General features: G+C 56.2%; 1 protein-coding gene across 1 annotated transcript in view; it reads right to left on the bottom strand.

Moving 5' to 3' along the window:
* Window positions 1-24733, bottom strand: part of ABCC8 (ATP binding cassette subfamily C member 8) — a 122579-nt gene that overhangs the window by 45404 nt on the left and 52442 nt on the right. Inside the window, exons 8-16 of the mRNA XM_069967758.1 lie at window positions 23563-23668; window positions 22524-22634; window positions 15325-15400; window positions 15126-15231; window positions 12225-12260; window positions 10504-10539; window positions 5022-5120; window positions 1003-1087; window positions 816-896 (exon numbers count right to left, since the gene is read on the bottom strand). Coding sequence (XP_069823859.1) covers window positions 816-896; window positions 1003-1087; window positions 5022-5120; window positions 10504-10539; window positions 12225-12260; window positions 15126-15231; window positions 15325-15400; window positions 22524-22634; window positions 23563-23668 — 736 coding nt within the window. The remainder of the gene's footprint in view (window positions 1-815; window positions 897-1002; window positions 1088-5021; window positions 5121-10503; window positions 10540-12224; window positions 12261-15125; window positions 15232-15324; window positions 15401-22523; window positions 22635-23562; window positions 23669-24733) is intronic.

Here is a 24733-nt window from a genome sequence, read left to right as displayed (position 1 = left end):
CCTGTTATCTGTGCCATGCATTATCCGCGCACCCTCTGTTATATGCATTATCCCGGCACCCCGTTATCTGTGCCATGCATTATCCGGGCACCCCCTGTTATCCGAGCACCCTGTGCCATCCATTATCCGGGCACCCCCTGTTATCTGGGCACCCCCTGTGACATGCATTATCCGGGCACCCCCAGTTACCCAGGCACCCTGTGCCATCCATTATTCGAGCACCCTGTGCCATCCATTGTCCGGGCACCCCCTGTGACATGCATTATCCGGGCACCCCAGTTATCCCAGCACCCTGTTATCTGTGCCCCCAGTTACTCGGTCACCCCGTTATACCGGCACCCTGTTATCTGTGCCATGCATTATCCGGGCACCCCCTGTTATCCGAGCACCCTGTGCCATCCATTGTCCGGGCACCCTCTGTGACATGCATTATCCGGGCACCCCCAGTTACCTGGGCACCTTGTGCCATCCATTATCTGGGCATTTTGTTATCCGGGCACCCCAGTTATCCCGGCACCCTGTGCCATCCATTGTTCGGGCACCCCCTGTAACATGCATTATCTGGGCACCCCCTGTGCCAACCAATATCCGGGCACCCCCTGTGCCATCCATTGTCCGGGCACCCCTTGTGACATGCATTATCTGGGCCCCCCGTTATCCGAGCACCCCCTGTGACATGCATTATCTGGGCCCCCCGTTATCCGGGCACCCCCTGTGACATGCATTATCTGGGCACCCCCTGTTATCCGGCACCCCCTGTGCTATCCATTATCCGGGCACCCCCAGGTACTTGGGCACCCCCGTTTGACACTCACCAGGAACACCACGTTGGTCTGCTGGTAGAGCGCCCTCGCCACACTGATGCGCTGCCGCTGACCCCCGGACAGGTTAATCCCCTGAAAGAGAAGGAAGGATTTCCATTATAGGGTGGCAATGGTATGGAGGGTCTGATCATCTCCAGGAGAACCACTAGTCCCAGCAGACCCTGGCAGCATCACTCACCCGTTCTCCGATTTGCGTCTGATCGCCATGTGGCAGGATATCGATGTCTGGCTGCAGGGAGCAGGCGTCAATCACAGCTTTATACCTGAACATATGGGTGACAGGGTCACAATACTGAGGAGTCCATCCCATAGAGTCACACAGCTCTTACAGTAAAGAACCAGCTCCTCAGGAGTCCATCCCATAGACTCACACAGCTCTTACAGTAAAGAACCAGCTCCTGAGGTGACTATCAAATAGATTCACAGCTCTTACAGTAAAGAACCATCTCCTGGGGTGACTATCCCATAGATTCACAGCTCTTACAGTAAAGAACCAGCTCCTGGGGTGACTATCCCATAGATTCACAGCTCTTACAGTAAAGAACCATCTCCTGGGGTGACTATCCCATAGATTCACAGCTCTTACAGTAAAGAACCATCTCCTGGGGTGACTATCCCATAGACTCACAGCTTTTACAGTAAAGAACCAGCTCCTGGGGTGACTACCATATAGTTCGCTCTATAATTTTGGCCAGGACAGGTGAGGTGGTGGTTTGGTGTGGTGGTGGTGCGGCTGTGCTGTTGGTTTGGTGTGGTGGTGGTGCGGCTGTGCTGTTGGTTTGGTGGGGGTGCGGCTGTGCTGTTGGTTTGGTGTGGTGGTGGGGCTGTGCTGTTGGTTTGGTGTGGTGGTGGTGCGGCTGTGCTGTTGGTTTGGTGTGGTGGTGGTGCAGCTGTGCTGTTGGTTTGGTGTGGTGGTGGTGCAGCTGTGCTGTTGGTTTGGTGTGGTGGTGGTGCGGCTGTGCTGTTGGTTTTGTGGTGGTGCGGCTGTGCTGTTGGTTTGGGGTGGTGGTGGTGCGGCTGTGCTGTTGGTTTGGTGTGGTGGTGGTGCAGCTGTGCTGTTGGTTTGGTGTGGTGGTGGTGCGGCTGTGCTGTTGGTTTGGTGTGGTGGTGGTGCGCCTGTGCTGTTGGTTTGGTGTGGTGGTGGTGCGGCTGTGCTGTTGGTTTTGTGGTGGTGCGGCTGTGCTGTTGGTTTGGGGTGGTGGTGGTGCAGCTGTGCTGTTGGTTTGGTGTGGTGGTGGTGCGGCTGTGCTGTTGGTTTTGTGGTGGTGCGGCTGTGCTGTTGGTTGGGGTGGTGGTGGTGCGGCTGTGCTGTTGGTTTGGGGTGGTGGTGGTGCGGCTGTGCTGTTGGTTTGGTGTGGTGGTGGTGCGGCTGTGCTGTTGGTTTGGTGGTGGTGCGGCTGTGCTGTTGGTTTGGTGTGGTGGTGGTGCAGCTGTGCTGTTGGTTTGGTGTGGTGGTGGTGCGGCTGTGCTGTTGGTTTGGTGTGGTGGTGGTGCAGCTGTGCTGTTGGTTTGGTGTGGTGGTGGTGCGGCTGTGCTGTTGGTTTGGTGTGGTGGTGTTGCGGCTGTGCTGTTGGTGTGGTGGTGGTGCGGCTGTGCTGTTGGTTTGGTGGTGGTGCGGCTGTGCTGTTGGTTTGGGGTGGTGCAGCTGTGCTTTTGGTTTGGTGTGGTGGTGGTGCGGCTGTGCTGTTGGTTTGTTGCGGTGGTGGTGCGGCTGTGCTGTTGGTTTGGTGTGGTGGTGGTGCGGCTGTGCTGTTGGTGTGGTGGTGGTGCGGCTGTGCTGTTGGTTTGGTGGTGGTGCGGCTGTGCTGTTGGTTTGGGGTGGTGGTGGTGCGGCTGTGCTGTTGGTTTGGTGTGGTGGTGGTGCGGCTGTGCTGTTGGTGTGGTGGTGGTGCGGCTGTGCTGTTGGTTTGGTGTGGCGGTGGTGCGGCTGTGCTGTTGGTTTGGTGGTGGTGCGGCTGTGCTGTTGGTTTGGTGGTGGTGCGGCTGTGCTGTTGGTTTGGGGTGGTGGTGGTGCGCCTGTGCTGTTGGTTTGGTGGTGGTGCGGCTGTGCTGTTGGTTTGGTGGTGGTGCGGCTGTGCTGTTGGTTTGGGGTGGTGGTGGTGCGGCTGTGCTGTTGGTTTGGTGTGGTGGTGGTGCAGCTGTGCTGTTGGTTTGGTGTGGTGGTGGTGCGGCTGTGCTGTTGGTTTGGTGTGGTGGTGGTGCGCCTGTGCTGTTGGTTTGGTGTGGTGGTGGTGCGGCTGTGCTGTTGGTTTTGTGGTGGTGCGGCTGTGCTGTTGGTTTGGGGTGGTGGTGCAGCTGTGCTGTTGGTTTGGTGTGGTGGTGGTGCGGCTGTGCTGTTGGTTTTGTGGTGGTGCGGCTGTGCTGTTGGTTTGGGGTGGTGGTGGTGCGGCTGTGCTGTTGGTTTGGGGTGGTGGTGGTGCGGCTGTGCTGTTGGTTTGGTGTGGTGGTGGTGCGGCTGTGCTGTTGGTTTGGTGTGGTGGTGGTGCGGCTGTGCTGTTGGTTTTGTGGTGGTGTTGGTTTGGTGTGGTGGTGGTGCGGCTGTGCTGTTGGTTTGGTGTGGTGGTGGTGCAGCTGTGCTGTTGGTTTGGTGTGGTGGTGGTGCGGCTGTGCTGTTGGTTTGGTGTGGTGGTGGTGCGGCTGTGCTGTTGGTGTGGTGGTGGTGCGGCTGTGCTGTTGGTTTGGTGGTGGTGCGGCTGTGCTGTTGGTTTGGGGTGGTGCAGCTGTGATTTTTGGTTTGTGTGGTGGTGGTGCGGCTGTGCTGTTGGTTTGTTGCGGTGGTGGTGCGGCTGTGCTGTTGGTTTGGTGTGGTGGTGGTGCGGCTGTGCTGTTGGTGTGGTGGTGGTGCGGCTGTGCTGTTGGTTTGGTGGTGGTGCGGCTGTGCTGTTGGTTTGGGGTGGTGGTGGTGCGGCTGTGCTGTTGGTTTGGTGTGGTGGTGGTGCGGCTGTGCTGTTGGTTTGGTGTGGTGGTGGTGCGCCTGTGCTGTTGGTTTGGTGTGGTGGTGGTGCGGCTGTGCTGTTGGTTTTGTGGTGGTGCGGCTGTGCTGTTGGTTTGGGGTGGTGGTGGTGCAGCTGTGCTGTTGGTTTGGTGTGGTGGTGGTGCGGCTGTGCTGTTGGTTTTGTGGTGGTGCGGCTGTGCTGTTGGTTTGGGGTGGTGGTGGTGCGGCTGTGCTGTTGGTTTGGGGTGGTGGTGGTGCGGCTGTGCTGTTGGTTTGGTGTGGTGGTGGTGCGGCTGTGCTGTTGGTTTGGTGGTGGTGCGGCTGTGCTGTTGGTTTGGTGTGGTGGTGGTGCAGCTGTGCTGTTGGTTTGGTGTGGTGGTGGTGCGGCTGTGCTGTTGGTTTGGTGTGGTGGTGGTGCAGCTGTGCTGTTGGTTTGGTGTGGTGGTGGTGCGGCTGTGCTGTTGGTTTGGTGTGGTGGTGGTGCGGCTGTGCTGTTGGTGTGGTGGTGGTGCGGCTGTGCTGTTGGTTTGGTGGTGGTGCGGCTGTGCTGTTGGTTTGGGGTGGTGCAGCTGTGCTTTTGGTTTGGTGTGGTGGTGGTGCGGCTGTGCTGTTGGTTTGTTGCGGTGGTGGTGCGGCTGTGCTGTTGGTTTGGTGTGGTGGTGGTGCGGCTGTGCTGTTGGTGTGGTGGTGGTGCGGCTGTGCTGTTGGTTTTGTGGTGGTGCGGCTGTGCTGTTGGTTTGGGGTGGTGGTGGTGCGGCTGTGCTGTTGGTTTGGTGTGGTGGTGGTGCGGCTGTGCTGTTGGTGTGGTGGTGGTGCGGCTGTGCTGTTGGTTTGGTGTGGCGGTGGTGCGGCTGTGCTGTTGGTTTGGTGGTGGTGCGGCTGTGCTGTTGGTTTGGTGGTGGTGCGGCTGTGCTGTTGGTTTGGGGTGGTGGTGGTGCGCCTGTGCTGTTGGTTTGGTGGTGGTGCGGCTGTGCTGTTGGTTTGGTGGTGGTGCGGCTGTGCTGTTGGTTTGGGGTGGTGGTGGTGCGCCTGTGCTGTTGGTTTGGTGGTGGTGCGGCTGTGCTGTCGGTTTGGTGTGGTGGTGGTGCGCATGTGCTGTTGGTTTGGTGGTGGTGCGGCTGTGCTGTTGGTTTGGTGGTGGTGCGGCTGTGCTGTTGGTTTGGTGTGGTGGTGGTGCGGCTGTGGTGGCGGTGCAGTGTCGGTTTGGTAGCTGGGTGCCATGCTCCTCCCATCCCGGACTCCTGCGGTGATTCGGCTCTTACTTCTGCTTATTGAAGGGGCTCTCGAATGTGATGTTTTCTTCCACCGTGGCATTAAGCAGCCAGGGCTTCTGGGAGGCGTAAGCTACGGCCCCCCTCCTCCTGAAACACAGAGAGCGCAGGGTTAATAGAGTGCAAGCCCTACAGCCCAGGAGGAGAGCACGGCCGCCAGCCCCCCAACCCCCACAGTGATCACACAGAGAGCGCAGGGTTAATGGAGTGCAAGCCCTACAGCCCAGGAGGAGAGCACAGCCGCCAGCCCCCCAACCCCCACAGTGATCACACAGAGAGCGCAGGGTTAATAGAGTGCAAGCCCTACAGCCCAGGAGGAGAGCACAGCCGCCAGCCCCCACCCCTGCACTGCGCTGTCAGGAGGGATCACACGTGATAGAGCTGATCACAGAGGACGGGGCCCCGGGGCCGGCTGCTCCATTACCCACTGATTAGATAAGTGAGTCAGAGAGTGCCTGCCGCCTCTGTGCTCCCCCGGTATATATATATATCAGGCTAGTGCTACACATTCCCTGCAGACCATATTAATGATGACAGCGACTTATATACCAGTGGTCACAGGGGTCGTCTTCCCTGATCACAATCTCTTTCTTTTTCATCCAAAGCCACAAATCTTCCCTGCAGAATCTGATAGACAAGAAGCTTAGGTTCCTTGCTGCAGCACAGATGGGTCTCCTCTGTGCCCCATATAGTATAGGAGCCTCCTCTGTGCCCCCATATAGTATAGGAGCCTCCTCTGTGCCCCCATATAGTATAGGAGCCTCCTCTGTGCCCCCATATAGTATAGGAGGTCTCCTCTGTGCCCCCATATAGTATAGGAGTCTCCTCTGTGCCCTCATATAATATAGGAGGTCTCCTCTGTGCCCCATATAGTATAGGTCTCCTCTGTGACCCCATATAGTATAGGAGTCTCCTCTGTGCCCCATATAGTATAGGAGCCTCCTCTGTGCCCCCATATAGTATAGGAGCCTCCTCTGTGCCCCCATATAGTATAGGAGCCTCCTCTGTGCCCCCATATAGTATAGGAGGTCTCCTCTGTCCCCCATATAGTATAGGAGCCTCCTCTGTGCCCCCATATAGTATAGGAGCCTCCTCTGTGCCCCCATATAGTATAGAAGGCCTCCTCTGTGCCCCATATAGTATAGGAGGTCTCCTCTGTCCCCCATATAGTATAGGAGGTCTCCTCTGTCCCCCATATAGTATAGGAGCCTCCTCTGTGCCCCCATATAGTATAGGAGCCTCCTCTGTGCCCCCATATAGTATAGGAGGCCTCCTCTGCGCCCCCATATAGTATAGGAGTCTCCTCTGTGCCCCAATATAATATAGGAGGTCTCCTCTGTGCCCCATATAGTATAGGCCTCCTCTGTGCCCCCATATAGTATAGGAGCCTCCTCTGTGCCCCATATAGTATAGGAGTCTCCTCTGTGCCCCCATATAGTATAGGAGTCTCCTCTGTGCCCCCATATAGTATAGGAGTCTCCTCTGTACCCCCATATAGTATAGGCCTCCTCTGTGCCCCATATAGTATAGGCCTCCTCTGTGCCCCCATATAGTATAGGAGCCTCCTCTGTGCCCCCATATAGTATAGGAGCCTCCTCTGTGCCCCATATAGTATAGGAGGTCTCCTCTGTGCCCCATATAGTATAGGCCTCCTCTGTGCCCCATATAGTATAGGAGGTCTCCTCTGTGCCCCATATAGTATAGGAGCCTCCTCTGTGCCCCCATATAGTATAGGAGTCTCCTCTGTGCCCCCATATAGTATAGGAGCCTCCTCTGTGCCCCCATATAGTATAGGTCTCCTCTGTGCCCCATATAGTATAGGAGCCTCCTCTGTACCCCCATATAGTATAGGCCTCCTCTGTGCCCCCATATAGTATAGGTCTCCTCTGTGCCCCATATAGTATAGGAGCCTCCTCTGTGCCCCCATATAGTATAGGAGGTCTCCTCTGTGCCCCCATATAGTATAGGAGCCTCCTCTGTGCCCCCATATAGTATAGGAGGTCTCCTCTGTGCCCCATATAGTATAGGAGGTCTCCTCTGTGCCCCCATATAGTATAGGAGCCTCCTCTGTGCCCCCATATAGTATAGGAGGTCTCCTCTGTGCCCCATATAGTATAGGAGCCTCCTCTGTGCCCCCATATAGTATAGGAGGTCTCCTCTGTGCCCCCATATAGTATAGGAGTCTCCTCTGTGCCCCCATATAGTATAGGAGTCTCCTCTGTACCCCCATATAGTATAGGCCTCCTCTGTGCCCCATATAGTATAGGAGCCTCCTCTGTGCCCCCATATAGTATAGGAGCCTCCTCTGTGCCCCATATAGTATAGGAGGTCTCCTCTGTGCCCCATATAGTATAGGCCTCCTCTGTGCCCCATATAGTATAGGCCTCCTCTGTGCCCCATATAGTATAGGAGGTCTCCTCTGTGCCCCATATAGTATAGGAGCCTCCTCTGTGCCCCCATATAGTATAGGAGTCTCCTCTGTGCCCCCATATAGTATAGGAGCCTCCTCTGTGCCCCCATATAGTATAGGTCTCCTCTGTGCCCCATATAGTATAGGAGCCTCCTCTGTACCCCCATATAGTATAGGCCTCCTCTGTGCCCCCATATAGTATAGGTCTCCTCTGTGCCCCATATAGTATAGGAGCCTCCTCTGTGCCCCCATATAGTATAGGAGGTCTCCTCTGTGCCCCCATATAGTATAGGAGGTCTCCTCTGTGCCCCATATAGTATAGGAGCCTCCTCTGTGCCCCCATATAGTATAGGAGGTCTCCTCTGTGCCCCCATATAGTATAGGAGGCCTCATCTGTCCCCCATATAGTATAGGAGGCCTCCTCTGTGCCCCATATAGTATAGGAGGCCTCATCTGTCCCCCATATAGTATAGGAGGCCTCCTCTGTGCCCCATATAGTATAGGAGGCCTCATCTGTCCCCCATATAGTATAGGAGCCTCCTCTGTGCCCCATATAGTATAGGAGGCCTCATCTGTCCCCCATATAGTATAGGAGGCCTCCTCTGTGCCCCATATAGTATAGGCCTCCTCTGTGCCCCCATATAGTATAGGCCTCCTCTGTGCCCCCATATAGTATAGGCCTCCTCTGTGCCCCCATATAGTATAGGCCTCCTCTGTGCCCCCATATAGTATAGGAGGCCTCCTCTGTGCCCCATATAGTATAGGAGGTCTCCTCTGTGCCCCATATAGTATAGGAGGCCTCCTCTGTGCCCCCATATAGTATAGGAGGTCTCCTCTGTGCCCCCATATAGTATAGGAGGTCTCCTCTGTGCCCCATATAGTATAGGAGGCCTCATCTGTCCCCCATATAGTATAGGAGGCCTCCTCTGTGCCCCCATATAGTATAGGCCTCCTCTGTGCCCCATATAGTATAGGAGCCTCCTCTGTGCCCCCATATAGTATAGGAGGCCTCCTCTGTGCCCCCATATAGTATAGGCCTCCTCTGTGCCCCATATAGTATAGGAGTCTCCTCTGTGCCCCATATAGTATAGGAGTCTCCTCTGTGCCCCATATAGTATAGGCCTCCTCTGTGCCCCCATATAGTATAGGAGGCCTGCTCTGTGCCGCATATAGTATAGGAGTCTCCTCTGTGCCCCATATAGTATAGGAGGTCCCCTCTGTGCCCCCATATAGTATAGGAGTCTCCTCTGTACCCCCATATAGTATAGGCCTCCTCTGTGTCCCCATATAGTATAGGCCTCCTCTGTGCCCCCATATAGTATAGGAGGCCTCCTCTGTGCCCCATATAGTATAGGAGTCTCCTCTGTGCCCCCATATAGTATAGAAGTCCTCCTCTGTGCCCACATATAGTATAGGAGGTCTCCTCTGTGCCCCCATATAGTATAGAAGGCCTCCTCTGTGCCCCCATATAGTATAGGAGCCTCCTCTGTGCCCCCATATAGTATAGGAGGCCTCCTCTGTGCCCCCATATAGTATAGGAGTCTCCTCTGTGCCCCATATAGTATAGGAGGTCTCCTCTGTGTCCCCATATAGTATAGGAGGTCTCCTCTGTGCCCCATATAGTATAGGAGCCTCCTCTGTGCCCCCATATAGTATAGGAGGCCTCCTCTGTGCCCCCATATAGTATAGGTCTCCTCTGTGCCCCATATAGTATAGGCCTCCTCCGTGCCCCCATATATTATAGGAGGTCTCCTCTGTCCCCCATATAGTAGAGGAGGTCTCCTCTGTGCCCCCATATAATATAGGAGCCTCCTCTGTGCCCCCATATAGTATAGGAGTCTCCTCTGTGCCCCATATAGTATAGGAGGTCTCCTCTGTGCTCCCATATAGTATATATAGTCCCCTCTGTGCCCCCATATAGTATAGGAGTCTCCTCTGTGCCCCATATAGTATAGGAGGTCTCCTCTGTGTCCCCATATAGTATAGGAGGCCTCCTCTGTGCCCCCATATAGTATAGGAGTCTCCTCTGTGCCCTCATATAATATAGGAGGTCTCCTCTGTGCCCCATATAGTATAGGTCTCCTCTGTGACCCCATATAGTATAGGAGTCTCCTCTGTGACCCCATATAGTATAGGAGGCCTCCTCTGTGCCCCCATATAGTATAGGAGGTCTCCTCTGTGCCCCATATAGTATAGTAGGTCTCCTCTGCGCCCCCATATAGTATAGGAGGTCTCCTCTGTGCCCCATATAGTATAGGAGGCCTCCTCTGTGCCCCATATAGTATAGGAGGTCTCCTCTGTCCCCCATATAGTATAGGAGGTCTCCTCTGAGTTCCATATAGTATAGGAGGCCTCCTCTGTGCCCCATATAGTATAGGAGTCTCCTCTGTGTCCCCATATAGTATAGGAGGCCTCCTCTGTGCCCCATATAGTATAGGAGGCCTCCTCTGTGCCCCATATAGTATAGGAGGCCTCCTCTGTGCCCCATATAGTATAGGAGGTCTCCTCTGTGCCCCATATAGTATAGGAGTCTCCTCTGTGACGCCATATAGTATAGGAGTCTCCTCTGTGCCCCATATAGTATAGGAGGCCTCCTCTGTGACCCCATATAGTATAGGCCTCCTCTGTGCCCCATATAGTATAGGAGTCTCCTCTGTGACCCCATATAGTATAGGAGTCTCCACTGTGCCCCATATAGTATAGGAGTCTCCTCTGTGCCCCATATAGTATAGGAGGTCTCCTCTGTGACCCCATATAGTATAGGAGTCTCCACTGTGCCCCATATAGTATAGGAAACCCAGCGGGGCCCAAGAACAGGTCTACAGGAAATCTTGCGAAACTCCCCGGTGTGTATGTGACCGCCATGTCTCCTGCACCCCGTTATATGTGACCGCGCCAATCCCCGGAGCATGGAGGGAGGGGGACTGAGCCGGGCCATTCTGCATCATCACCGATATGGATGTGACCTATTACTCCCCCGTGGGCGGGGCCAGGCGCAGTGGGTGGAGTGATTGCCGCTCTCACACTTGTGGCTGTGCAGGTTACGAGGATGAAAGACATCACCTGATCTCCACGTCCACGGCCACCTCCCGCTCCGCGCTGTAAGAGAGGAAATAAACAACATGACAATTATAGGATGCCGGGGACGGCATGCAGGTCAGCTGATCCTCGGGCATCAGACAATGTGCGGCGGTGCGAGCTGCTGCGGGTAACAGAGTCAGTGATGTCCCTTTGCAAAGTGGATGGCGCCAAGTCCCGAGATACCGCTGTGGTCTGGCGTCACTCTAGGGCCCTCCCCCTCTGCACTTACCACACGCCCCATCTCCCTACTCACCCCCTCCTCATCCTCCGCACTCCCCCCTTCCGCCTTCTCTCCCTCTGCACTCCCCCCTTCCGCCTTCTCCCCCTCCGCACTCCCCCCTTCCGCCTCCTCATCCTCCGCACTCCCCCCTTCCGCCTTCTCCCCCTCCGCACTCTCTCCTTCCGCCTCCTCATCCTCCGCACTCCCCCCTTCTCCCCCTCCGCACTCCCATCTTCCACCTCCTCACTCCCCCCCTCCACCTTCTCCCCCTCCACACTCCCCCCCTCCACCTTCTCCCCCTCCACACTCCCCCCTTCCACCTCCCCCTCCACACTCCCCCCTTCCACCTTCTTCCCCTCCAAACTCCCCCATTCCACCTCCCCCTCCACACTCCCCCCTTCCACCTTCTCCCCCTCCGCACTCCCCCTTCCACCTTCTTCCCCTCCACACTCCCCCTTCCACCTTCTTCCCCTCCACACTCCCCCCTTCCACCTCCTCACTCCCCACTCCCCCTTCCACCTTCTTCCCCTCCACACTCCCCCTTCCACCTTCTTCCCCTCCGCACTCCCCCCTTCCACCTCCTCACTCCCCCCTTCCACCTTCTTCCCCTCCGCACTCCCCCCTTCCACCTCCTCACTCCCCCCTTCCCACTTCCTCACTCCCTCCTTCCACCTTCTCCCCCTCCGCACTCCCCCCCTTCCACCTTCTCCCCTTCCCCACTCCCCCCCTTCCACCTTCTCCCCCTCCGCACTCCCCCCCTTCCACCTTCTCCCCCTCCGCACTCCCCCCCCTTCCACCTTCTCCCCCTCCGCACTCCCCCCCTTCCACCTTCTCCCCCTCTGCACTCCCCCCCCTTCCACCTTCTCCCTCTCCACACTCCCCCTTTCTACCTTCTTCACTCCCTCCTTCCATCTTCTCCCCCACCTTCTCCCCCTCTGCACTCCCCCCCTTCCACCTTCTCCCCCTCCGCACTCCCCCCCCTTCCACCTTCTCCCCCTCCTCACTCCCCCCCTTCCACCTTCTCCCCCTCTGCAATCCCCCCTTCCACCTTCTCCCCCTCTGCACTCCCCCCCTTCCACCTTCTCCCCCTCTGCACTCCCCCCCCTTCCACCTTCTCCCCCTCTGCACTCCCCCCCTTCCACCTTCTCCCCCTCCTCACTCCCCCCCTTCCACCTTCTCCCCCTCCTCACTCCCCCCCTTCCAGCTTCTCCCCCTCCTCACTCCCCCCCTTCCACCTTCTCCCCCTCCTCACTCCCCCCCTTCCAGCTTCTCCCCCTCTGCACTCCCCCCCTTCCACCTTCTCCCCCTCCTCACTCCCCCCCTTCCACCTTCTCCCTCTACACAATCCCCCTTCCACCTTCTTCACTCCCTCCTTCCACCTTCTCCACTCCCTCCTTCCACCTTCTCCACTCCCTCCTTCCATCTTCTCCCCCACCTTCTCCCCCTCCGCACTCCCCCCTTTCACCACTTCCCCTGCACTCACCTCCCCTCCTCAGCCGTCACCTCACTGTCCAGGGCACTGGAAGATAAAGCACAGATCATTACTCCCGGGAAATGGCCGCAATCTGCTGCAGTATGGCCGCCCTACAGGATGTACAAGGGCCGGGTGACTACCAGTATGGCCGCCCTACAGGATGTACAAGGGCCGGGTGACTACCAGTATGGCCGCCCTACAGGATGTACAAGGGCCGGGTGACTACCAGTATGGCCGCCCTACAGGATGTACAAGGGTCGGGTGACTACCAGTATGGCCGCCCTACAGGATGTACAAGGGCCGGGTGACTACCAGTATGGCCGCCCTACAGCATGTACAAGGGCCGGGTGACTACCAGTATGGCCGCCCTACAGGATGTACAAGGGCCGGGTGACTACCAGTATGGCCGCCCTACAGGATGTACAAGGGCCGGGTGACTACCAGTATGGCCGCCCTACAGGATGTACAGGGGCCGGGTGACTACCAGTATGGCCGTCCTACAGGATGTACAAGGGCCGGGTGACTACCAGTATGGCCGCCTTACAGGATGTACAGGGGCCGGGTGACTACCAGTATGGCCGTCCTACAGGATGTACAAGGGCCGGGTGACTACCAGTATGGCCGTCCTACAGGATGTACAAGGGCCGGGTGACTACCAGTATGGCCGTCCTACAGGATGTACAGGGGCCGGGTGACTACCAGTATGGCCGCCCTACAGCATGTACAAGGGCCGGGTGACTACCAGTATGGCCGCCCTACAGGATGTACAGGGGCCGGGTGACTACCAGTATGGCCGCCCTACAGGATGTACAGGGGCCGGGTGACTACTAGTATGGCCGCCTTACAGGATGTACAGGGGCCGAGTGACTACCAGTATGGCCGCCCTACAGGATGTACAGGGGCCGGGTGACTACGAGTATGGCCGCCCTACAGGATGTACAAGGGCCGGGTGACTACCAGTATGGCCGCCCTACAGGATGTACAAGGGCCGGGTGACTACCAGTATGGCCGTCCTACAGGATGTACAGGGGCCGGGTGACTACCAGTATGGCCGCCCTACAGCATGTACAAGGGCCGGGTGACTACCAGTATGGCCGCCCTACAGGATGTACAAGGGCCGGGTGACTACCAGTATGGCCGCCCTACAGGATGTACAAGGGCCGGGTGACTACCAGTATGGCCGCCCTACAGGATGTACAGGGGTCGGGTAACTACCAGTATGGCCGCCCTACAGGATGTACAAGGGCCGGGTGACTACCAGTATGGCCGTCCTACAGGATGTACAAGGGTCGGGTGACTACCAGTATGGCCGCCCTACAGGATGTACAGGGGCCGGGTGACTACCAGTATGGCCGCCCTACAGGATGCACAAGGGCCGGGTGACTACCAGTATGGCCGTCCTACAGGATGTACAGGGGCCGGGTGACTACCAGTATGGCCGCCCTACAGCATGTACAAGGGCCGGGTGACTACCAGTATGGCCGCCCTACAGCATGTACAGGGGCCGGGTGACTACCAGTATGGCCGCCCTACAGCATGTACAGGGGCCGGGTGACTACCAGTATGGCCGCCCTACAGCATGTACAAGGGCCGGGTGACTACCAGTATGGCCGCCCTACAGCATGTACAGGGGCCGGGTGACTACCAGTATGGCCGCCCTACAGCATGTACAAGGGCCGGGTGACTACCAGTATGGCCGCCCTACAGCATGTACAGGGGCCGGGTGACTACCAGTATGGCCGCCCTACAGCATGTACAAGGGCCGGGTGACTACCAGTATGGCCGCCCTACAGGATGTACAGGGGCCGGGTGACTACCAGTATGGCCGCCCTACAGGATGTACAGGGGCCGGGTGACTACCAGTATGGCCGCCTTATAGGATGCATGGGGGCCGGGTGTCTACTAGTATGGCCGCCTTATAGGATGCATGGGGGCCGGGTGTCTACTAGTATGGCCGCCTTATAGGATGCATGGGGGCCGGGTGTCTACTAGTATGGCCACCCTACAGGATGTACAGGGGCCGAGTGACTACCAGTATTATACAGGGGCCGAGTGACTACCAGTACGGCCGCCCTACAGGATGTACAGGGGCCGGGTGACTACCAGTATGGCCGCCCTACAGGATGTACAGGGGCCGGGTGACTACCAGTATGGCCGCCCTACAGGATGTACAGGGGCCGGGTGACTACCAGTATGGCCGTCCTACAGGATGTACAAGGGCCGGGTGACTACCAGTATGGCCGCCCTACAGGATGTACAGGGGCTGGGTGACTACCAGTATGGCCGCCTTATAGGATGCATGGGGGCCGGGTGTCTACTAGTATGGCCACCCTACAGGATGTACAGGGGCCGGGTGACTACCAGTATTATACAGGGGCCGGCTGACTACCAGTATTATACAGGGGCCGAGTGACTACCAGTATTATACATGACTACCAGTATTATACAGGGGCCGGATGACTACCAGTATTATACAGGGGCCGGATGACTACCAGTATTATACAGGGGCCGGGTGACTACCAGTATTATACAGGGGCCGGGTGACTACCAGTATTATACAGGGGCCGGGTGACTACCAGTATTATACAGGGGCCGGGTGACTACCAGTATTATACAGGGGCCGGGTGACTACCAGTATTATACAGGGGCCGGGTGACTACCAGTATTATACAGGGGCCGGATGACTACCAGTATTATACAGGGGCCGGGTGACTACCAGTATTATACAGGGGCCGGGGGACTACCAGTATTATACAGGGGCCGGGGGACTACCAGTATTATACAGGGGCCGGGGGACTACCAGTATTATACAGGGGCCGGGTGACTACCAGTATTATACAGGGGCCAGGTGACTACCAGTATGGCCGCCATACAGGAATTACTTGGTGGCCATCCCCGACCTCGTTGTACCTGTTCCAGCAGACGTCCCCGGAGATCCTGTGCATCTCACCCAGCATGGCCAATAGGAGCGATGACTTCCCGCAGCCCACCTGCCCCACCATCATTGTCAGCTGACCTGGGGGAGGGGAGCACAGAGGCAACTTAGCTGACAGCAGAGAGCAATGATCTGTCCCATGTGGGAGAGCCGGAGCATCATGGGAGACGTCACCTTGAGGGATCCGGATCTCGATGTTCGATAGGGCAGGAGCGCCATCCGGGGTCCACGTGAAGAATCCGCTGCTTATCTATGGAGAAACACGGCGGGATCAATGGAAGCTGCACCCATGCCAAGACAGAGACCCCCATATCCTGGAGACCCCCCCCCAACTAAGGATTCAGAGTGCTCCACCCCCCCCCCCAAATGAGGATACAGAGTGCTCCCCCCCAACTGAGGATACAGAGTGCTCACCCCCCCAACTGAGGATACAGAGTGCTCCCCCCCCCCAACTGAGGATACAGAGTGCTCCCCCCCAACTGAGGATACAGAGTGCTCCCCCCCCCAACTGAGGATACAGAGTGCTCCCCCCCCAACTGAGGATACAGAGTGCTCCCCCCCCCCAACTGAGGATACAGAGTGCTCACCCCCCCCAACTGAGGATACAAAGTGCTCACCCCCCCACCTGAGGATACAGAGTGCTCCCCCCCCCCCAACTGAGGATACAGAGTGCCCCCCCCAACTGAGGATACAGAGTGCTCCCCCCCAACTGAGGATACAGAGTGCTCCCCCCCCAACTGAGGATACAGAGTGCTCACCCCCCCCAACTGAGGATACAGAGTGCTCCCCCCCCCCAACTGAGGATACAGAGTGCTCCCCCCCAACTGAGGATACAGAGTGCTCCCCCCCCCCAACTGAGGATACAGAGTGCTCCCCCCCAACTGAGGATACAGAGTGCTCCCCCCCAACTGAGGATACAGAGTGCTCCCCCCAACTGAGGATACAGAGTGCTCCCTCCCCCTCCCCGAGGATACAAATTGCTCCCCCTCCCCTCCTCCCGCTGCGTTGATACAGATGTGGTGTCCCACCACATGTGTTGCTATTGGTTACACCTTTTGCAAAAGCCTTTACTTTTAAGAGTAAGTGGTAATGTAGCAGTACCAGAGTTTTACCACAAGATGTCGTTATTGTAACTATGTATATCCAGATTTACCCCAACGCCCTATGACAGCACCCCTGGAGAGCACCTCCCACCGCAGGACAGGAAACCTGAGAAGATAAAAGCTTAACACGCCTCTCCACACCTCAGTTCAGGTTTCCTGTCTTGCGGATGGGAGCCTGGGAAGATTGCTCCCGTTGGGAGTGAAGCATAAGTTTACCTCCTCCGATTGCGGTGGCAGAGTGTGGCTCCCTGGTGGCAGAGTGTGGCTCCCTGGTGGCAGAGTGTGGCTCCCTGGTGGCAGAGTGTGGCTCCCTGGTGGCAGAGTGTGGCTCCCTGGTGGCAGAGTGTGGCTCCCTGGTGGCATAAGTCTCCACTTCGGAGCAGGTGCAGAGTCTGTTGAGGGTCTCATCGGAGGCCGCCTCGCTGCTGGGCAGAGTTTCAGGCCGGCTCCGGTCTGAGACTCGGGGTCCCCAGCCGTCAGTGCACGCTGTCCCGGCTTCACGGAGCTCCGACGTCCCGCGTGCACTAGTGTGTCTCGCACTTCCGGCGCCGTCTGGTGACGTTTGAGGCCCGGGTGCGTCACGTCCGGCGCAAAGCCCGGGGAAAAACTATTTGAAGCTCCCGGCTGCGGCGGCAGGCGTCCGAAGCCTGACTAGCGTCCGGAAGGCAGCGGGACCCCCATCAGCCTGCATCCCAGCGGTGTGTCTGATACCTCCTGCAGCGATGTCGGATCCCACAGGAGGAGACAAAGGACGCCATGAAAGGAGGCCAGCGTGATCAAAGCAAAAGCTCCAGGAATTCCTCTCCGGTACCGGTGATTCTGCGGTGGGGCGAGAGGTTCTAGATCTCTGTTCTGTCAGTAATGGGGATTTCTCTCTTTTCTTTATGTTGTTATAGAGATTACCCCCCCCCCCCCCAGCTCTAAATCCTCCAGGAAGTCGCCTGAAAAACGACATCATAAAACATGTGCAGAATGTGGGGAAGATCTTAAAGAGGACTACCCTAAAAATATTTGCCCTAGATGCATAGATGGAATCTGCAGCTCTGGCGGAAACAATTACAAAGATTGTCAGAGATGAAGTTCAATCTTCCATTAGCAGACTGGCCTTGGCTGTCAGTCGGTCAGAAGCTGCTCAGTCAGTCCCCTTGCCATCAGGCAGCCGAGCGGGCTCTGAGCCTGCTGTGTTAAACTGGACAGAGGATTCAGAAGAAGGGGAAGTACATACTATGTCATCTCCTGATGAAGAAGGGGTAGACTTCCGCTAGATGATACTGACCAACTTATTAAGGCAATTAGATCTTCTAGGAGAACTGAAGACCCTAAGCAGGCAAAGACAGCAGATGCCCCGGTAGCTAAGATCACTAATAAGAATACAATACCGTTTGATGACTTAAGGCCCATATTCCACCAACAGATCTGACGACAGATTATCTGCCAAAGATTTGAAGCCAAACCCAGGAATAGAATATAATCAGAGAACAGGTCATAAAGGAAAGACTGGATTTCTCCTCTTTTCAAATCCACTCCTGGGTTTGGCTTCAAGTCTTTGGCAGATAATCTGTCGTCAGATCTGTTGGTGGAATAGGGCCTTTAGGGTCCCTCGCAGATCTGATGGATCGGAAAGCAACTGAAAGACCTGGGAGGCCACCACAGTGGCTCTAAGAACGAACGTGGCCTCCACAAGTCTTGCACGTTCCTTAAGCGTCTGGTTGACTGATTTAAAGACTCAATTATCAAAAGATAATTCAAACGCAAAGATTTTAGAAGACTTTCCAGACGTTGCTAAAGCAGCGGATTATCTTGCAGACGCAGCAGTAGACTCCCTTAGGATGACAGCTAGAGCGGTGGGAGGGCGGTCTGGCTAAGATCCTGGAAGGGAGATGCAGCATGCAAGGGTAAACTAGGTGCTTTACCTTGTGATGGCAAATTTCTCTTTGGGCCGGTGCTAGAGAAAGCGTCTGACGATGAGAAAGATTTCCTCAGGACTCGTCACAAAGCAAAAGGCAGTTTAAGGGTGGTATTACACGGGCCGAGCAGGGCCCGATAATATCTGTAAACGAGCAGCGATCTGCTAGATCGTTGCTCGTTTACTGGACCTATTACACGGCCCGATAATCGTTTGACAAGAGCTGCAAGGACATCGTTACCGATGTCCTTGCAGCCCTTGCTAAACTGGCATACATTACCCATCCACGTTCCAGGGCTGCTCCTGCGTCCGCTTCTCCCGGGGGTCCCGCGCGCTCTCTAGCGTCACAGCAGCCTGTCAGCTGGTAGGCCGCTCAGCCAATCACAGGCCGGGACCGCCGTGGCCTGTGATTGGCTGAGCGGCCTATCAGCTGACAGGCCTCTGTGACGCTAGAGCGCGCGCGGGACGCAAGGAGAAGCGGACGGCAGGAGCAGCCCTGGAACGTGGATGGGTAATGTATATCGTTAGTCGCCGGCCACGCACCGCTATTACACGCAGCGGTGCGCGGTCGGCGCCCGACGAAAATAGGTTCTAAATTATATCAACGATCAGCCGATGATCGTTGTCATCGGCTGATCGTTGCATTTATTACACGGAGCGATAATCGGCCGAATCGGGCCAATTCGGCCGATTATCGTTCCGTGTAATACCACCCTAAGAGATCTTTTAGACCCCCTCAGAATACCAGTAAAAAGTTGAAAGTATCCAGTAAAGGGAAAGGGTTTCTTTTTTCCAGGAAGGACAAACCCAAAGACACCCAGCAATGACGGGTGCCCGGTGGGAGGGCGTCTGTCCCTTTTCGCCCAGGCTTGGAGGGAAATTTCCTCCAGTCCGTGGGTTCTAAATACCATCTCGGGAGGTTAGAATTCAGCAGCCTTCCGGGGGACAGATATCTTCCCACCAGGCGACTGCCAGACGAAAAGAAACAATTAGCAATGGAGTTGGAGGTACTGACTCTACTAGACAAAAGGCTTATACCGGCTCCGCCTCTGGAACAAGGGAAGGGATTTTATTCCCCCCTGTTTTTAGTTACGAAACCAAACGGTTCCTTTCGGGTGATCATCAACCTGGAAGGACTGAACCTGTACCTAAAATACAAAAAGTTCAGGATGGAGTCCCTAAAATCCGCTATACATCTTCTGTTCCCAAACTGCCTCATGGCCTCCATAGATTTGGAGGACGCATACTACCACATACCCATCAAAGGTTTCTGAGAGTAGCAGTCTTTCTAAAGGGAACATGGTCTCATTTTCAGTACAGGGCAATGCCCTTCGGGGTCTCTCAGGCCCCAAGAGTATTTATAAAAGTGGTAGCGGACATGACAGCATTTCTAAGGACAAAAGACATAGTACTAGTCCCATACTTGGACGATTTCTTACTGATAGCAGACTCCGTCCAGACGCTTCACCTCCACATAGAGCAGGCAGCTCAGATAATAAAATCCTTAGGGTGGAACATAAATGCCAACAAATCCAACCTTATTCCTTCGTATTTCTAGGCGTACTCCTGGACTCAACAGTTCAAATGAGTTTTCTTCTAGAGGTGAAGCAACAAACAGTAAAACAGAGGGTTCAAACGCTGTTTGTCACCTACAGGCCATCCTTCAGAGAGGCTATGTCAGTCTTGGGACTATTAACCTCCTGCATACCAGCCGTGAGGTGGGCCCAGATCAGGTCAAGAACTCTCCAAAACAACATCCTGTCTACTTGGAACGGGACTCAAGAGACCCTAGATCTCCCATTTGCCCTTTCTTCCAAAGCGAGACTATCCCTCCAATGGTGGTCAATCCAAGAAAATCTCTCCCGGGGCATTCTATGGTATCCCCAACCAATATTCAGGATAACCACGGATGCCAGTCCCTGGGGGTGGGGAGCCCATCTGGACAGTCAGATATCACAGGGTCATTGGACACCCCAACTTCAAAACCAGTCGTCAAACCTCAAGGAGTTACTGGCAATACTGAAAGCCTTAGACAGTTTCAGACAACAAATAAAGGACCACCACGTGTTAGTGTATTCGGACAATACAACCGCACTATCAGATATCAACAAACAGGGTGGAACCAAGTCTTACCCCGTCTTGAATCTGTCCTTTCAGATTTTTTCTTTCGCAGAGGAGAATTTGAAATCGCTGTTGGCAGTCCACCTGAAGGGGAAAGAGAACCAAGTGGCGGATTTTCTAAGTCGCGTCCATCTACGACAAGCAGATTGGTCCCTGAACAACCAGATATTCCTTCAAATAATAAAAAGGTACGGTTCTCCAACAATAGATCTCTTTGCCACAAAAGAAAACTGGAAGACCCACAGGTTCTGCTCTCTGAATCCACAAGACTCTCCAACAGCAGTAGATGCCTTCTCCCTCCACTGGGCAAAAGAAAGAGGCTACGCCCTTCCTCCCTTCCGTCTAATTCCTCGAGTAATCAGGAAAACGGGAAGACAAAGCAAAAATCCTGCTGATAGCGCCCTTTTGGCCAAGAAGACCATGGTTCTCACACCTAAGGATGTTGTCAGTAGCTCAACCCTGGATTCTACCAGATATCAAAGATCTCCTATCGCAAGGCCCAGTACATCATCCGCGGGACCCGCATCTACACTTGACTGTCTGGATGCTGAACGGTGCATTCTAAAAAGAAGGGGCTTCTCAGATCCAGTCATCGACACCTTACTCGCCAGCAGGAAGGACACTACATCTAACATTTACTTCAGAGTGTGGCGGGATGTTTTCTCAGGGTAAGCAGGACCCTCTAGACAAACCAGATATCCCTCTGATTCTAGACTTTTTGCAAGCAGGTCTGGACATGGATTTAAAACCCAGGTATCTGCCCTTAGTTCTCAGAAGTCGTCTCAGAATTTCACAAACACCAAGAAATAATTCTACCTTCATTCTGTAATAACCCAAAAATCTAGATGTCAGAAGATGTCTTCTAAGATATTTAGAAGCAACAAAAGAGTTCAGATCAGCTGAGAATCTCCTTGTACAGTTTTCTGGCCCAAATAAAGGGAAGACTGCAACAAAAACATCTGTAAGTAGACGGATTAAGCAAGTAATCTCGCCAGCGTACTCCAGTCAGGGAAAGGCATCTCCATCCTCCTTCACGGCTCATTCCACTAGGTTGGTGGCAACTTCCTGGGCTGAGCGGGCAGATGCCTCTTTAGACCAAATATGTAAGGCCGCAACTTGGAGCACAAGCCATACTTTCCTAAGACACTATAGACTAGACCACTGTCTGATTTAGCTTTCGGCCGAAAAGTATTGTCGGCAGTAGTCCCCCCCCCTAATTTAGCCAGTTACTATTCTAGTCCTCCAGGGGCGCTGTCATAGGGCGTTACGGGATTACTTACGGGTAATCTTGTTTTCAGCACCCCTCCTAAATACCCTGCCCTGTATTGAGCCGGAGTTTTTTTCTGTGTATACATATATACAGTATATTGCTCCGCTGGAGTACTTCCTAAGAGCTGAGGTGTGGAGAGGCGTGTTAAGCGGTTCTCTTCTCCCTGCGGTGGGAGGTGCTCTCCAGGGCTGCTCTCATGACCTACTGAAAACAAGATTACCCGTAAGTAATCCTGCTTATTGCACGGCTGTAGTACCCAAAGGGTTATTGTTTTGTTTATGTACCACATGGATCTGTAGACCAATGAGAGTTCTCTCTTCTCTTAACCTATCAGCTCTCCCTTTACTTCTTCACACGCACTCCTCACCCACTCACAGCACAGTTTACACATGCTGTAGGAAGGAAGTCACATGGGTAGAGGAAGTGTAGGGTCTGTTTGCCTTTAGACTCTGTAGAGGTAGGACGCTCCATACAGTTTCTCTTCAAGTAACTCCACTCCACACTATGCAGTGTTAAGTCACAACTAGAGAGGACAAGTCAGGGACCTTCCTAAGAGTAACACAGTGCAGGACAGTATCCACAAAGAAGTGAAGGAACTGATCCGGATAGAGCAAAGTTGCAGTAAACCTAGGAACTCTATCTCACAGCGTGGGTGTAAGCAGGAAACCCTCAACATTCCACCCATCCCAAGTAACAAGGTCTGGGGCTTGTGTCACCCACTAGGACGGGTCGCCTGACACTGGTGGGCACTAGGTGGTGTCAAAACACGGGCACAAGTATTGTCTCTACTCTCAAGTATTCTACTTATTGTACCTCTGAAGTTCCGGCAGAGCACTGTACTACCAGCTAACCTGTTACCGGCCATCCGTCACTGCTCACCGTCAGGGCAGTAACAACCACCGCACCCATGCGGTACCACCACACAGAGGGCTCCCTTAATCCTCGGTTGTGGATGAAAAGTTTAGGGGTTCACCTTTACACAGGGCTCCTCCTCCTGGGGGTCATTCTCCGGCCTCCGCTGCGCACAGGTGTAGGTGGTCCAGTCATCTCTTATTGGCCTCTTACGATTCACCACTTTGAGGGGCTGTACAGGGGAGACAGAGGCTGGTGAGGAGGGCGGCGGGGGGCGGGTCAGGTGACTAGCACTGTTATTATGCTGATAGGAAGGTTGGGGCATAGATTTTATCGGGGCAACAGGTGGGCGCTGGGAGTCCCGGGTATACGCTGCGGGCGGGTGGGCAGGCAGGTCCTGGGTATATGTTGTGGGTGGGCAGGCGGGCCGGGGGTCCTGGGTATACGCTGCGGGCAGCCCGGGGGTCCCGGGTATACGCTGTGGGTGGTCAGGCTGGGGATCCCGGGTATATGCGGCGGGCGGGCCGGGGGTCCCGGGTATACGCTGCGGGCAGGCAGGGGGTCCCGGGTATACGCTGTGGGTGGTCAGGCCGGGGGTCCTGGGTATACGCTGCGGGCAGCCCGGGGGTCCCGGGTATACGCTGTGGGTGGTCAGGCCGGGGATCCCGGGTATATGCTGCGGGCGGGCGGGCCAGGGGTCCCAGGTATACGCTGCGGGCAGGCAGGGGGTCCCGGGTATACGCTGTGGGTGGTCAGGCCGGGGATCCCGGGTATATGCTGCGGGCGGGCGGGCCGGGGGTCCCAGGTATACGCTGCGGGCGGGCAGACAGGCAGGGGGTCCCGGGTATACGCTGTGGATGGGCAGGTTGGGGGTCCCGGGTATACGCTGTGGGCGGGCAGGCGGGCCGGGGGTCCCGGGTATACGCTGTGGGCGGGCAGGCGGGCCGGGGGTCCCGGGTATACGCTGTGGGCGGGCAGGCGGGCCGGGGGTCCCGGGTATACGCTGTGGGTGGTCAGGCCGGGGATCCTGGGTATACGCTGTGGGTGGGCAGGCGGGCCGGGGGTCCCAGGTATACGCTGTGGGTGGGCAGGCGGGCCGGGGGTCCCAGGTATACGCTGCGGGCAGGCCGGGGGGTCCCGGGTATACGCTGTATACTCACCAGCGCCTGATACTTGCTCTGATTCCCTGTCCTGCGGCTCAGAGAACATCTCTCCGGCTCCTCCCCAATCTCCTCACTGGAGAAGAATTCACTCAACTTCTGGACGCTGCCCGGACACAGAACAGGGCGGTAACCATGGCAGCCACCTCATACCCCCACCCTGTATACCCCCCTCACCCACCTCACCCCCCCCACCCTGTATACCCTCCTCACCCACCTCACCCCCCCACCCTGTATACCCTCCTCACCCACCTCACCCCCCCACCCTGTATACCCCCCTCACCCACCTCACCCCCCCACCCTGTATACCCTCCTCACCCACCTCACCCCCCCACCCTGTATACCCTCCTCACCCACCTCACCCCCCCACCCTGTATACCCTCCTCACCCACCTCACCCCCCCACCCTGTATACCCCCACCCTGTATACCCCCCTCACCCACCTCACCCCCCCACCCTGTATACCCTCCTCACCCACCTCACCCCCCCACCCTGTATACCCCCACCCTGTATACCCCCCTCACCCCCCCACCCTGTATACCCCCACCCTGTATACCCCCCTCACCCCCCCACCCTGTATACCCCCACCCTGTATACCCCCCTCACCCACCTCACCCCCCCACCCTGTATACCCCCTCACCCACTTCACCCCCCCACCCTGTATACCCCCACCCTGTATACCCCCCTCACCCACCTCACCCCCCCCACCCTGTATACCCTCCTCACCCACCTCACCCCCCCACCCTGTATACCCCCACCCTGTATACCCCCCTCACCCACCTCACCCCCCCACCCTGTATACCCCCCTCACCCACTTCACCCCCCCACCCTGTATACCCTCCTCACCCACCTCACCCCCCCACCCTGTATACCCCCACCCTGTATACCCCCCTCACCCCCCCACCCTGTATACCCCCACCCTGTATACCCCCCTCACCCCCCCACCCTGTATACCCCCACCCTGTATACCCCCCTCACCCACCTCACCCCCCCACCCTGTATACCCCCCTCACCCACTTCACCCCCCCACCCTGTATACCCCCACCCTGTATACCCCCCTCACCCACCTCACCCCCCCACCCTGTATACCCCCCTCACCCACTTCACCCCCCCACCCTGTATACCCTCCTCACCCACCTCACCCCCCCACCCTGTATACCCCCACCCTGTAT

The sequence above is a fragment of the Dendropsophus ebraccatus genome, chromosome 4, assembly GCF_027789765.1.
Source record: "Dendropsophus ebraccatus isolate aDenEbr1 chromosome 4, aDenEbr1.pat, whole genome shotgun sequence".
Taxonomy (NCBI): domain Eukaryota; kingdom Metazoa; phylum Chordata; class Amphibia; order Anura; family Hylidae; genus Dendropsophus; species Dendropsophus ebraccatus.
This window is presented reverse-complemented; position numbering and strand designations above follow the sequence as displayed.